General features: G+C 37.4%; 1 protein-coding gene across 5 annotated transcripts in view; it reads left to right on the forward strand.

The window, feature by feature from the left end:
• Positions 1 to 4,934, forward strand: part of GRM8 (glutamate metabotropic receptor 8) — a 778,872-nt gene extending 773,938 nt beyond the window's left edge. For all 5 annotated transcript variants that reach the window (XM_058724417.1, XM_058724415.1, XM_058724414.1 and 2 more), the window contains one exon: positions 4,352 to 4,934. In XM_058724417.1, coding sequence (XP_058580400.1) covers positions 4,352 to 4,401 — 50 coding nt within the window. In that variant the 3' untranslated portion in view covers positions 4,402 to 4,934. The remainder of the gene's footprint in view (positions 1 to 4,351) is intronic.
• Positions 4,935 to 14,345: the final 9,411 nt, after the last annotated feature.

Consider the following 14,345-nt stretch of genomic DNA (forward strand, 5'->3'; position numbering starts at 1 on the left):
TGATAAATTGGGTCCAGATGATGTGATTATAGTGTATACATTCAGGAGAGACAGTGTATGAAAACTTCACAATCCCTCTCCAGGTAACCATTGTTGACCTTTGTTCACTTGCATAAGAAACTTTCATGGACTCCATGTGTTCCCATTACCTTTACTACATGTACTAGTGGTTTTGATTGAGGCAAAAGTCTTCTAAAATCACATTCTCTACAAGTATCAATAACGCTAATCACTTAAACGCAGCGCTTTTCTTCTAAATGTGTGTCTCATGTCTTTAGAAGTAGAATTGAATATTGGAAAAGCCTTTGTCCTTCAACTCCCTGTAACTAGGACCATACCTCCTCAGATTTAAAATAGCTCCTCTTGAGATGGGTGGAGTCCATTCTGAGGTCTCAAATCAAGGGCTAATTAATCCACTGGAACAGTATCCATGTTGCTGCATTCTCATACTTTCTGCTATGAGACTTGTGATAAGTCACCATTACTACAGTGAGGTGATAGTGACACATGAGAAAGTATCTTGTCAACTACAAATCACCATATAAGCAAGGTAGACATGTCATTGCTGGGTTGAAAATGTAGATTGCTCTGCCATTAATAGAAAAGACTTAAAATTCGAAAACTACTGTTTTAGCATTCCTCTTTCTTCTTTTTAACATGTGGAGGATTTTGACAATTATGGCTACTATTCCACTGTTGAGATTTTTTTTTCTAATTACCAGTGTATTTATGATGTACATGCAATAATGCTTTTCCTTCTGGGGCGCCTGGGTGGCTCAGTTGGTTAAGCATTCAACTTCAGCTCAGGTCATGATCTCATGGTCTGTGAGTTCGAGCCCTGCATCGGGCTCTGCGCCGATAGCTCGGAGCCTGGAGCCTGTTTCAGATTCTGTGTCTCCCTAGTTCTCTGCCCCTCCCCTGTTCATGCTCTGTCTCTGTCTCAAAAATAAATAAACATTAAAAAAAATTTTTTTTGATAACGTTTTTCCTTCGTGTCCATGCAGTCTATAAATCCATTACACTTAGAAACTTCATCGTAAAGATTATTTGTTAATGCCAGAAATTCTGGCCACATAATTAAGGTCTTAAAGCTTCAAAAGCTATGCAGAGTAAGTATAAGTAATGTGAAGCATGAAGGGAGACCAATGAGTCCATGTTAATTACTGAATTTGCAGAGTACTACATTTCATAAAGAAGGTCAAGTGTTGTTCCATAAAAGCGTGTGGGAAGGGAGTTAGAAACAAAGTTGACTTGTATGAATTTATCAACTGTACCCAATTAACAAATGCTGTTAACATGGTATTCCTTAAGCTATGTTCATGAATAATTCATGAGCACAGCTGCTGCTGGAGGTGGAACTGCTCTCTGTAACTTATGAACACAGCGTGGTGTCCAGAAGGCAATTCACTATTGCTGTATCCCCAAACCGATTGTCATATAAGCTTAGTCACTGCCACTGTAAAAACTCCCTAGTAACTCACATGTACATCTCTGATCCATTTCACTCTGTAATACGTCCAGGATAAAGATTCTCACAAGACTTCTGCCTTCTACACTCTGTCCCTCATCATTGTTTTCAAGTTGACTAAATCATCCATGTCCACAGCCTTTTATCTAACCACTAGAAAAATTAAGATGACTTTCCTTTTGTAAATTACAGTCACATTTCTCAGTAGAATTCTACCATCTTTTTCCCTGGAGATAACTTCAAAGAGTTCAAAAAATGAAGTATGAGTCTCAAAGTTGGAATGGTCCTTGAATGGTCTGATCCAGATCACTTTCTGTTAAATTAACATCTTCTGAATACCATCTTCTTCAAGGTCTTTTTGGCTCTTGTTCCTCTATTTTGGCCATAATTTTTCTTTGCAGCTATCTACACACTTGATAAATATTTTAGCTACTGTTGAGGATATTGAAGAGGACAGGAAGTTGAACAAGCATTTTGAGGGTTATTTTTCTAAGTCTTATGACAATTTTTCTTCATCTTTCTTCAAAGACTATATGAAAGTCCTTCACAAACACAGTTGGAGTACAGATTTCTGTGTTTGTGTTTCTTACAGGAAATTTAGAGATATATGAGAGCATTATGTATTTAGAAATAGGGGCACCTGGGTGGCTGAGTCAGTTAAGCATCTGACTTCGGCTCAGATCATGATCTCGCAGTTTGTGAGTTTGAGCCCCTCGTCTGCACCATCAGTGCAGAGACTGAGATTCTCTCTCTCCCTCTCTCTCTCTCCCTTCTCCACTTGTGCACACACTCTCTCTCTAAAAATAAGTAAACTTCAAAAAAAAAAGAAATAAAAAAAATTTAAGCGCACAAGCATGAAAATCATTGTATTTCCCTTCATGCCAAACCCAATGTAACAGACATGTAGTCTTTTGGAAGGGGTGAGTAGGAAAGTAGGATTCCATAGTCATTCTCCCGCGTGGCAGCCAGCCGCTTCTCCACAAACCCACTTCACCTCCATCCTCACAAAAACCCAAAGTTGTGGGTTTTGGAACAGTGATGAAACTGAGGCCTAGTGACTTGGTTCACTGATCTTTTTAAGCTCATTTTATAGGGAACAGAATGTATTTTATTTTATTTTTTAAAATTTTTTAGCGTTTTTATTTTTGAGACAGGGAGAGACAGAGCATGAACAGGGGAGGGTCAGAGAGAGGGAGACACAGAATCTGAAACAGGCCCCAGGCTCTGAACTGTCAGCACAGAGCCCGATGCGGGGCTCGAACTCACAGACCGCGAGATCATGACCTGAGCCGAAGTCGGCCGCTTAACCGACTGAGCCACCCAGGCGCCCCCAGAATGTATTTTAAAACCAGGTCTAAAACCTCCTTCCTTTCCATGTGCCACGATAACCTAGAAGTGTGAGCAATGGAGATGAGAGAAGCAGATATGACAGCTAAGTTGGGCACGAATGTCATAATATTCAATGAAATAAAAAATAGTAAAAACACATATGCTTTGGGGCTCTTGAGTGGCTCAGTTGGTTGAGTGACCGACTTTGGTTCAGGTCATGATCTCACAGTTCGTGAGTCAGAGCCCCACGTTGGGCTCTGTGCTGACAGCTCAGAACCTGGAGCCTGCTTCGGATTCTGTGTATCCCTCCCTCTCTGCCTCTCCCACTCATGCTCTGTCTCTCTCTCGCAAAGAAAAAATAAATATTAAAAAAATTATTAAAAAAAACATGTATGCTTAGCACTTCCTTAGACTCTCTGCATTTATTTTTTTCTGACGGTGAACTTTGATCTCAGTCTCTGGTAAGAACTTGTCTGGTCAATTATGATATTGATGTAAATGAAAGTGGAATGAGTCTGATTGCCAGTTGTTTCAAAGGAGGAGCTTTATAATGTGCTTATTTAATATTCAAGAACTAAATAATTCTCTAAAAATCTGTTTCATCCTGAATTGGATTATGTAGTGAAACATACACATGTTTAGCATCATTTCATATCTTTCCTCTTATGATTCTGCATTCCAGAATCCCACGGAAAAATAGGACATCACATTTGAAATTTAGAACAGAGATTTATTCCATCACATCTTTCAAAAAACCAAAGGAATTATTTGGATTTAAGTTGATATTCTCTGAAAATGTAGGCATGAGTATAAATTTGAATTAGAATACTTTGTTATTCATATTTTTCTAATAATCCTACAGTAATAGGTTTTACTTCATAGTGAGTTGGTACCAGAACAATTAAATATTTATTTCCTTCTTTGAGCCTTTTTTATTTTTAAGCATCTCCATTTGTATCCTTTGTTGAAACCAGAACATAAATATGTATTGGCAATGCACATATTTACTTTAATATTTACAAATATTCCATGTACTTTATATTTTACTATGTTCTCTTCTAGAGTCTAAAAGCATTATTTCTTTTTAAGTTGAAAACACTCATTCTCAAAGCACAACTAGTTACACTTACCTGTTTTTGGTCATCAAATCAGACGCAAAGACTTGATGTCTTTTACTTAGGTTGTAAACGTTTTTTTGTCTTTTTCAGGACAGATAATTTATGTGTTATTTCATTTTTCATATTGTATATCTTTGTTACTCAAAACACACACTTAAATTGAATTTCACCTAAATTTATTAGAGATTAGGACTTTTCCATTTTTAGTTTTCTGCTAAACACTTACTCTATAAATAAGACCAGTGGTTTTACAGATTAAAATTGCTGCTGCATTATTATTCCTGTGATCACCGATTTCCTACTACATGATTTAAAAAGTAACGTGTAAAAACCAAATATCATAAAAGTGATGATTATAGGATGTGAATTTTAAAATCATTGTAGCAAAATAATTTATTACTATCTACTATTAATTTGTCTTACTTTGTCTTAACAGCTTCCTCTACTAAGACAACATATATCAGCTACAGCAATCATTCAATCTGAAACAGGAAAATGGTAGAATATGAAGAAATCTGGTATGTGATCTTAATAAACATGACACCACCAAAACCCACTCCTGGAGATCTCTGTAGACTACAATCAATCAAATCAATAGTCAATCTTGTAAGGAACAAAAAGTAGCCATGAGCCAAAAGTATCAATAAACAGAGTGGAAAAAAAAAAACAAAACATTTTATACAGTACAACCAATGAGTGTCAAGCTAAAATATTGCTTCCTCATAAGCAGTTTAAAAAAAAAATCACAAAAGGAAAACTAATGTTAGCTTGTGAAAAAAAAATGCTGTTGAAATAAACCATGTCTGATGTTATTCTTGTAAGTATTTTTCTGTGATTGTGAGAACTCCCGTTCCTGTCCCACCTTGTTCAACTTGTATAAGACAATGAATCTGTTTCTTGTAATGGCTGACCGGATTGAAGCCCTGGGTTGTGCTAAAAATAAATGCAATGGTTGACGCATGCACTTTTTTTATACAAATAATTTATTTCTAATAATAAAGGAATGTTTTGCAAATGTTGAGAGTTGTTTCGTTCCAGTTTTAAAGACAAGGAACACTCTTTCCAGTCGGCATTTCTGCTGGTAGCTCCTGAGGTAGAAGCCTTAGTACTCCATGGTAATACAACTTCCTCAAGGACTGTGATTTTGTACATTCATGTGTACACGAAGAAGACTGTCTTTTATTCCTCTATTAAAAAGCATTATTTGTGTAAGATTTTGCGAATGTTTCAAAATCGATGTGGTAACTTTACATAGTAATTGCTTTTTTATGAATAATCAATCGATAGCTTGAGGTAAATTGCCTCAAGTATTATAATTAATGAATGAGGAGTTAAACTTCACTACGGAGAATGTAATTTGAAAATCACCATCTAAAATCATATGGTAGAGTCACTGAAATTCTCCATTTTCTAAGTCAAACCTTTCGCATAATGAAATAGTTCAAGGTATGTGCTCTTAACCTTTTCTTACCTGAGCCTGGTATGCATTGAAATCTGTGAAGTAATGGGCCTTACCCAGTACATTCCTCAAAGCACAGAATTAGCATATTTATTCCCTTGGCATCACTAAAGAAACCACAGTTCAGATAACATGTCAATGCTTTCTTATTTTCCAAATGAAAACATTCATTGGTTCATAGAACAGTATCATTAAAGAGAGAAAACAGGAAGCCTATGTCCTGCTAATAAACCATGCTAGGATGGGTAAAAGAAGCCTGTTAAAGTCTTTCAAATCTGTTACCACTTTCGTCAGGGGCTTCTCAGTTCTATACAATCCCAGACATCCATCAAGTCAATGGGTCTCTACAATCATTTTGTTAGTAAATGTTCTCTCTGCTGACTTAGCTTGGATGGCTCATTGCACTCCTAATAGATACAAAGAACGATCTATGCTCTGTACCTTCAACCCAGATATTGACAGTCACTTTATTTAATAGAGACTTGAAGTAGCACAGCTCAGGCTCTTTCACCAGGTAGTAACATTTCCTAGATACCTACACAGACGGAAAGCTGCATACAGAGGGAAAAGTATACTTACTGACCTTTGGTTAAGTTTCTCCTAATAGTATTTATTCGTAGACGATATTTAAATCAAGGAGTGAGAGCATTATTTTCAAAATTGCAGATAATCTGAGTTACTGATAAACACAATCCTGTAATCAGGATCCTAAACCCACCTCTAGGTGTGCCTTTCTAGATAAACATAACTGAAAAAAAAATCATATACTCACATTTAGTATATATTATTGTGCCATGCAGCTGAGAACCAATAGCCTTACCAAGAAAAGTAACTGTAGCTGTATTTTAATTCTTAAATTGACACTTTCCTTTGTACTGAAGATTATTAGTGGTTTTTAAAGATTTTTGACTTAATTTTAATTAGTAAGGATCCATATGTTTGGTTGAGAAAAATGCTTGACTGTTACAAGCCTAGCATTTCTTTCAGAGAGCAAAATTCAAGTATGTTTTCACTTACTAATTGACTCTAATCTCGGTAAGTGGATGCAACAGGGTAATTATGAGAGCGGAGCTGGCTCTCAGGCCAAAGGTCGGTTATTATTTTTTTAAGGGCTTGAGGAAAAAAAATAAAATATTAAGCATAATTCATGACATTTCAAAATTGTTCTTCCTATTACAAACTTACCAATGGCTTATTTTTTCTAGGTACTTTTATAAATAATTGATACGTGTTTGGTGTTCTACAAAATCTTAACTCACAACAGAGTTGAATAGTTCTTAGAGATGTATATATCCCAATCATCCTTTACAGATTACCTTGGGGGAAATTTTTCTTCCTGATGAAAATGATCACCCTCCCCAGGCACTGGGATGATAAACACCCACGTTATAGCAGGAGCTGGAGAATTCTGACCTCCACTGTGTTTTTTTTTTTCTCTCTCAGGGATTTCGCTGAGGGCTCAGGAGGCAGTCCTATAGGCTGGAACAATGTAGGAAGGCATCCTGTAAGGGGAAGGATTTAGCATGTGCTAGTAGTGGTTCATAAGTCCTATGCTTTAAAATGAACTGCCTGTGTACTATAGATAAGCAAATGCAAAGTTGCATGGAAAAACCGGTATTATATTCTTCGGAATCGACCTTGTGTTTTATTCTGGCCAAGAACCGTCGCATCTAATCTCAGCATGCCAGAGGGAATGCTAAAAATGTAGCCCAAGGTAATATTCAGCAAATGTCACTAGCAGACAGTGAGCAATATATTAGTGTGACCTTGGGCCAGATCTGACCTCCATTTAAAACAAAAAAATTTAGCTCATACTAATGTTTCAATGTGTCTAAATCACTGACGGTTGATCTGTCCCAAACTACTTTTCTTTGTAAGAACAACTACTCATAAATTTAAACTTGAAGGATGATCATTATGAACATGAATAGAAACTGAATGGCTAACTTAATTTTTAGAATTAAAAAAAAAAATGTTACCAAAAGCATTGTCATTTCAGATGAACAGGATTTTACTTTTTTTAATTTAAATTACCATAATATAGGAAATCTCACTGGGAACAGAAGTTTGTGTCTTCTATATTTTCTTCTCCTCTTGACTCTATATTCTCTATTATTTACTGATGACAGTGTCAAAAAACTATTGGGGCGCCTGGGTGGCTCAGTCGGTTAAGCGGCCGACTTCGGCTCAGGTCATGATCTCGCGGTCCGTGAGTTCAAGCCCCGCGTCGGGCTCTGTGCTGACAGCTCAGAGCCTGGAGCCTGTTTCAGATTCTGTGTCTCCCTCTCTCTGACCCTCCCCCGTTCATGCTCTGTCTCAAAAATAAACGTTAAAAAAAAAAAATTAAAAAAAAAAAAACTATTAAAAATCTTCAAGATTACATTAGCTGACCCTGATATTTATTCAGTCAGAAAGGGGAAGGAATAGCATTCTTAATGTCTATTATGAAACTTACCAATCTCTCATTGCATTTATTTAATTTCCTTTAATGTCCATCTTTTGGAATAAAATTGCTAAAAATAACAATGTCATCCAATCGTGGGAATAAAATTGCTAAAAACAACAATGAAGTTGTATGAAAGGATAAGCGAGAAATAATACCAAATAGTAGAATATGCTGATCATACGTAATCATCTTTCGAAATGTTTCTTTTGCTCTGATTATGGTTCCCCTTTGATCAAGATATGAATAATGAAGAACAACTTGACCATAGCTAGAAGAAAAGATTGCCTTAAGAAATTATGTCTGTGAACGTTTAGAAACTTGCTGATGGTCACTGTTGGGAAGTGCTACATTAAAGGCACAGCAGCACAAAGCATAACAGTAATTGTTTTTAAAATGTATTTCCTGTGACTATTCTATTTCAGTTTTCTCCTCTTTAAAATTTTTGCAGTATACCTTTGATGATGTTGCTACCTGTGGCTGCCATTGCTTCTCATTTAATTTAATACTTCAGTAGGACATTCAGAATATTGTTCTCTCTGTTGAGCTCGGTGTAAAGTCTTGTATCAGATTTTGACTTACATATCTGCTTTTGGAGTGATAAGGGCAGAGAAAAAAAATCTGCAACATATTTTTTTTTTCTAATTGCCTGCTGTTTAAGTAGCTTAGGCAGAGCTAACTTTGACAAATACTTGTTACACAGTCATGAAAGTCAAGCAGAGACTAGGAACTATGAAGAAACACGAATGGACTGTGTTATGACTTGGGTGGGAGGTAGGGGTGATGTGGTTATAAAAAACAGGAAAGATAAATGACAAATGTAATATTTCCATTTTCGAAGTAAGCGTAAAATTATTTACCAATGAATTCTAAGTCCCATTAAGTAAGCTTAACTAGAACACAGAATGGCGTTTGAGAGCTAATGAAGAAACTTGGGATATTAAAGCATAATTTTGAAAGTTAAAAATATAACTCTACTACGGAGGTAAAATTAAAAAAAGTCAAGGATTTTACTCAACTCATTAACAAACGAGGGAACCAGTAAGATGTTAAAAATAGTTGAAAGAGCATTTGAGAAGCTAGTAACACAGACACCTATCTGAATATACAGGTGGGTAAGTCCAAGAGCTGGATACAAAACTAGTTTCATGTCTCATATAGTACAATAAACTATAAACATTGAGGTTTTCTATTTCATTGGACAGATATTATTTGAACCTACTCAGTAAAAATCAACAAATTAACCCCTGTACCTCAGAGCTGGGAAGTAACCACACTGACAAATCTAGTGCTGCACTGGAAGAATAACCATTAATGGCCTTTGCCTATTTCCAAGTTTTGGATTTTCTGATGAGTCATATTTCAGTGTTTTACTTCCCCTAGTTCCAAGCATTATGTTACCAGTAGTTGTATGATAAAGATCCTACACACACCCAAAATCATATTAAGAATGATCTAAGTGAGTAACGAAAGAGCTCTGGAATGAGGCTGTGTTTTAATTATTCTTTCCTGTCTTTGCTCTTTGGAGACAGAGTAATTCAGAGGCTGGATAGAATTAGATGATATGGAGGATAAATGTGAATAAGTGTGTGGCTGCCTTCAGCTAACAGTTCCCTGACAGTTCTACAAATAATCTGTGAACGTGTGACTTCTTCCTTTTGCCCCCTGGGTGCTGTCACCTCTAGTGCGCATTTTCCCTCCCTTTCTGTAGTATATTACCCTAAAAGGGGAAATGTGCTTTTCAACAGTATTTCTGAAGATGACAAATCACGGATAATCTACTGTGTCTCCATGCCTACCTCCTATTTGTTTTTGGCTATTAAATCTGGCCTATCCTGACAGACTCTTTGAGGATCCACTAGCATCTTCCAGGCAGCAAGAATGAAATCTCCTCAGTTAAAGGGTGGGAGTGGAGAGAGGACAGGTGTATGAAGAGAGCTCTGCTTTTCCAAAATATCCTAGAATTTAAGCACCCCATCTACCCCCTCGCTTCCCTCTGGTGCTCTGGGCTCTGCAGAGCAGGTTAACGGTGGGTGTAGGGACTCTCTCCGTATATGGAACCCAGTTTCTGAATGCAGGACTAAAAGCATTGGCACTCAGTGGTCCCTTTTATGGATCTTTACTAATATCCTGGGAGAAGGAAGAGAGGGGGCCGTATGAGCCAAATTATAAAATAGATGAAATGTGGTTTATTGATTTTTTTTCTGTTTTTCTGTTGTTTCTTCTTATAACGTTCTTGAACTTCTTTATACCTCTTGACAACGTCACCCAGGTGACCAATATCCTCAGTGTATCTCCTAGGTACTCAGAGATCCCCTTTTCTCACTTTCCATCTTTAGACTCACTAATATTTTCCTGTGCTCCAGTGCCTCAATCCCAAATTACTTTTCTAGTCAAAGAGGCACATCAAAGAGGCATATCGAAGGCCCCCAGGGAAGCTACTGTAGCTGGATTTTAAGCAATGACTTAAAATATAATTAAAACCATTTATTCATTTTCTTTAGAAACTCCTTACTGAGGGTGTGCTATGTAGCCAGTGTTATAGGTGCTGAGAACAGTGAATTAAAAAACAAAACAGAACAACAAAAACAACCCTGACTCTCAAGGCATTTTATTTCTGTGGGAGAGATAAGGAGTAAACAATATAAATATAAGATAAATATATAAATATAGGATGTGTTAGTGATAATGCTGAGAAGAAAATCCAAGAAAGTGGATAGGAAATAGGTTAGGTAGTAGCATTTGTAGAGCACAGGGTTGAAACTTTAGGTTGAGTGGCTGAGGAAGGTGACATTGATTAAAGGCCTGAAGAAAATGAGGGACTGATGTGAGCAGTGTCTTGGGGGAAGAGAATTCTAGGCAGAGGGGGGCAGCAAGGTGACAGGTCCTGAAGCAGGAGCAGGTCTAAACCAGGGCAAGGTGAAGGGTGGGGGGTGGGGTGCATTACAAGATCTTGTGGGGCCTTGTAGGTTACCAAAAAACTATTACACTGAGTGACAGGAGTGTTTACAGAGTTTTGAGCAAAGGAGTGACATAACGGGTCCTAATTTTAATTGAGTATTTAAAAAAAAATTTTTATGTTTGATTATTTTTGAGAGAGTGTGTGCGAGCGGACACATGTGGGTGCGAGCAAGTCGGGGAGGGGCAGAGAGAGAGGGAGACAGAGGATCCAAAGCAGACTCTGTGCTGACAGCAGAGAGCCTGATGCAGGGCTTGAACTCACGAACCAGGAGATAATGACCTGAGAAGTCAGACTCTTAACCTTAACCAACCGAGCCACCCAAGCGTCCCTGATTGAGTCTTTCTGACTATTGAGAGGAGATTAGCCTCAAAGAGGCAATAGCAGAAGTACAGACACCAATTAGAAGCCTGTTGGATGATCCCAGGTAGAGATGCTCTAGGGTGGGGCAGAGCAGAGTACTGGAGGTAAGGAACAATGCTTCAATTCCATGTATATTTTGACAAGATCTTACGAATGGGTTGATGGATTAGAGAGAGAAAGGCCATTCCAGGGCTTCTGACCTGAGTTGCTGAAAGAGTGCTGTTGCTTTTCACTGAAATGGGGGAGATTTGAGAAAAACGAGTTGAGGGAAATACAGCTCCTTAATTTGCATTTTTAAAGAGGCCTGGATCATTAATTAGAATAGCTCTAAAAATCCTGGGATAAATTTGAGGACAAGAAATACTATGAGAATGAGCGTTTGTTCCCTCTGAGATATTTTCAGCAGGGTTTCAGATCTTCTGATGTCACCAAACCCTATTCTCTTCTCTCAGCTCCCCATCTCAGACTAAATCCTGAACTGATTTTTTTCTTCTTCCTAGCTTCCCTCTACAGGCCTTTTGTATCCCAGTTCTATTGTGGTTATTTTCACATTTGATTATTGTTGTAGTTGTTTTTGATATTGTGTTGTTTTCTCCAAGGAGCGGAGTGTAAGCTATTGTGTCAGCTTTCAATCCCTGACTTTCTATTTCCTTGGCTTCTGGTTATTTAAAAATGAATGGTGCTCCTCAGGATCTAGTACAGGAAAAGTATCCTTTACCCCCAATCTTTTATCCTAATCAAGACTCTTTCTTTGTCCAGGAAGGTCAACTGCCTTCTCGAGAAGCATAACTTTCTGCCTGGAGCACAGGATAAGTAAATAAGGGGAGAGTGGCTGAAATTATAAACATGAAGGGCTGCAGGAGTATACTCCTTTGGTTATGTTGTCTTCTAGGATACAAGCTTCCTAATTTCAAGGGCTTGCCTTTTTTTTTATTCATTAGTTCATTCATTCAATCATTCACTTATTCACTCTTCCAATAAGAACAATGAGAAAAGTCCTATATTCCTATGTAGAGATGCAAAACCTTACTAGCTGGGAGGGATGGTAAGATACCTCATAATGATAATTACAATAATTACAATAATTGTTATAATAGGTAAGATTAGGATGCTCCTAGTTTATGTCAGCTTGCTAAATGCTATACTAGAATAAATCCTGCAACAGCCTTGTGGTATGGGTATTATTACTCCTGTTTATGGATGATGTGATGGAGACAAAGGTTGATTATCTAATTTGCTGGAGATTAAATAGCATATAGGTGCAGAGCTTGCACAGAGCTGTATAGTATCAGACAGCATGTGTCGGCTGAGAGGACATAATAGGGGTCAGCTGGGAAAATTAGGCATAAGTCTATGACAGAAGTTCCTGGAATCCTCTGATTTGATTTCAGATATCAATATGCTGTATGCTACAACCTATTCTAGGAGAGCTATCCAACCTTCTTAGCTTTGGGAAATATATTTAGAGGGAGGGATATCCTTTGGATAAATTCAAGTTAACGGCAACATTTTTTATTTGATTAGGAGTTTTTGTTTTTATTGAGTTGTTTCTAACGTGCAGTTCTTAAAGTTATGCATGCACATCACAAGACCAGATATGGATTGTAGCCCTATTTCCTCATGGTTCACGATTCCTCTTGTTAAAAAAATTTCAAATACTATGAAAGAAATCAGGAAAAAAAATTGACAAGACTACTTGGGGGATTTATTTACAACTTAAGGTTAAGTTCACCTGTCAACTTAGTTTTATAGTTTGCTATATTTAAAGTAACTTTATTCAGAAAGTTCATTCAAATAATTTGCAAATGTGTTATTATACCATTAGGATGGCAAGCCATGATTGTTTCTTTCATGCACAAGTAGCTTCTTGAGTAACTAGTGGATGATCTCCTTCATAAGATATACATCATCATAACGTCTTTCAGATAGAAAGATCAGAGCTGAAGATTGCTAAAGTTCAGTGTCAAATCATCCATCAGTAATTGAGCCAAGAAAAGAGCACAATCCACAATGCTGGGCTAATACCCGCCTTAGACCACATGGACCCAGATTTCATCATTCTGCCTTCAACGCTGTTATTACCTAAGAGTTTTTCCTGGGCCCACAACCTTAGTATCATTAGCAGAAGATGTTTACATTCTTCTTTATTATTTTTTTTTTAATTTTAGAAAGCATGTGTGAGCTGGGGAGAGGGGCAGAGGGAGAGTGAGAGAGAATCTTAAGCAGGCTCCACACTCAGTGCAGAGCGCAACATGGGGCTTGATCCCACAACCCTGGGATCATGACCTGAGCAGCAATCAAGAGTCAGATGCTCAACCAGCTGAGCCAACCAGGCACTCCAGGTGTCTACGTTCTTGAAGTCTATTAGAGTGGAAACTCGTGGCAAAGCAAAAAGAGACCTTGCTGTTTTCTTATTGGATGATTGCTTTCTTATTCTTCCGGGTAAGAAGGAAGAGGGAAGTGTCTGCATACTCAGCTGCCAATTACCTTTGCTCGTACTATACTGGATTCAGTAATCAATTTGGGAAAAAGGTTTTCCAGGTGTTTTCAAGTTGTAACAGTCTGAATCCATCCGGTCCTCTCCCACATATCCTCTGCACTACTCTCTCTCTCCTACATACATGATGTTTTTTAAGAAGCAAAAACTAGACCCAGTTTGAGTTATGTAAAAGGGAAATTTCAAATTCAAAAATCGTTATACCGATTTATGGATTGTAGCTGGATTTTAGAACATATGTCTTCTATCAGCAGGAATCTGAGATGTGAAATAGATCTTTAATGGATCCCTGGGGCTGCTGGATGGGCACAATAGTCCATAATGACTTTATGGAGTAGGTCAGTGAACCAGAACACAGAAGGGTTTATGTGATAGGCCTTAACCATTAGGAAGAAGCTATAAAGTCTATTGTAGCAAAAACCTCACTCTTCGGAATGTACCTAAATACCAATTTACACAGTAGGGATTTTTAACTAACAGTAACAGCTGTCCCCCACTAAGGAGATATTTTTTTTTTTACTCATAACCAATAAGAGAATTTGGCTGCTTAGACATATTTAATTTCTAAGTATATTGACTGCATAGTATTCAAATATAATTACCATATTTATGGGTCTCATTCTGCCTACAGAATATAAAAGTGACATGTTTAATATGAATAATAAAGAGAAAATGTCTTCTTGGTATATTCCTTATTGCTGTCAGCTTT

Source organism: Neofelis nebulosa, chromosome 4, assembly GCF_028018385.1.
Source record: "Neofelis nebulosa isolate mNeoNeb1 chromosome 4, mNeoNeb1.pri, whole genome shotgun sequence".
NCBI classification, from domain to species: domain Eukaryota; kingdom Metazoa; phylum Chordata; class Mammalia; order Carnivora; family Felidae; genus Neofelis; species Neofelis nebulosa.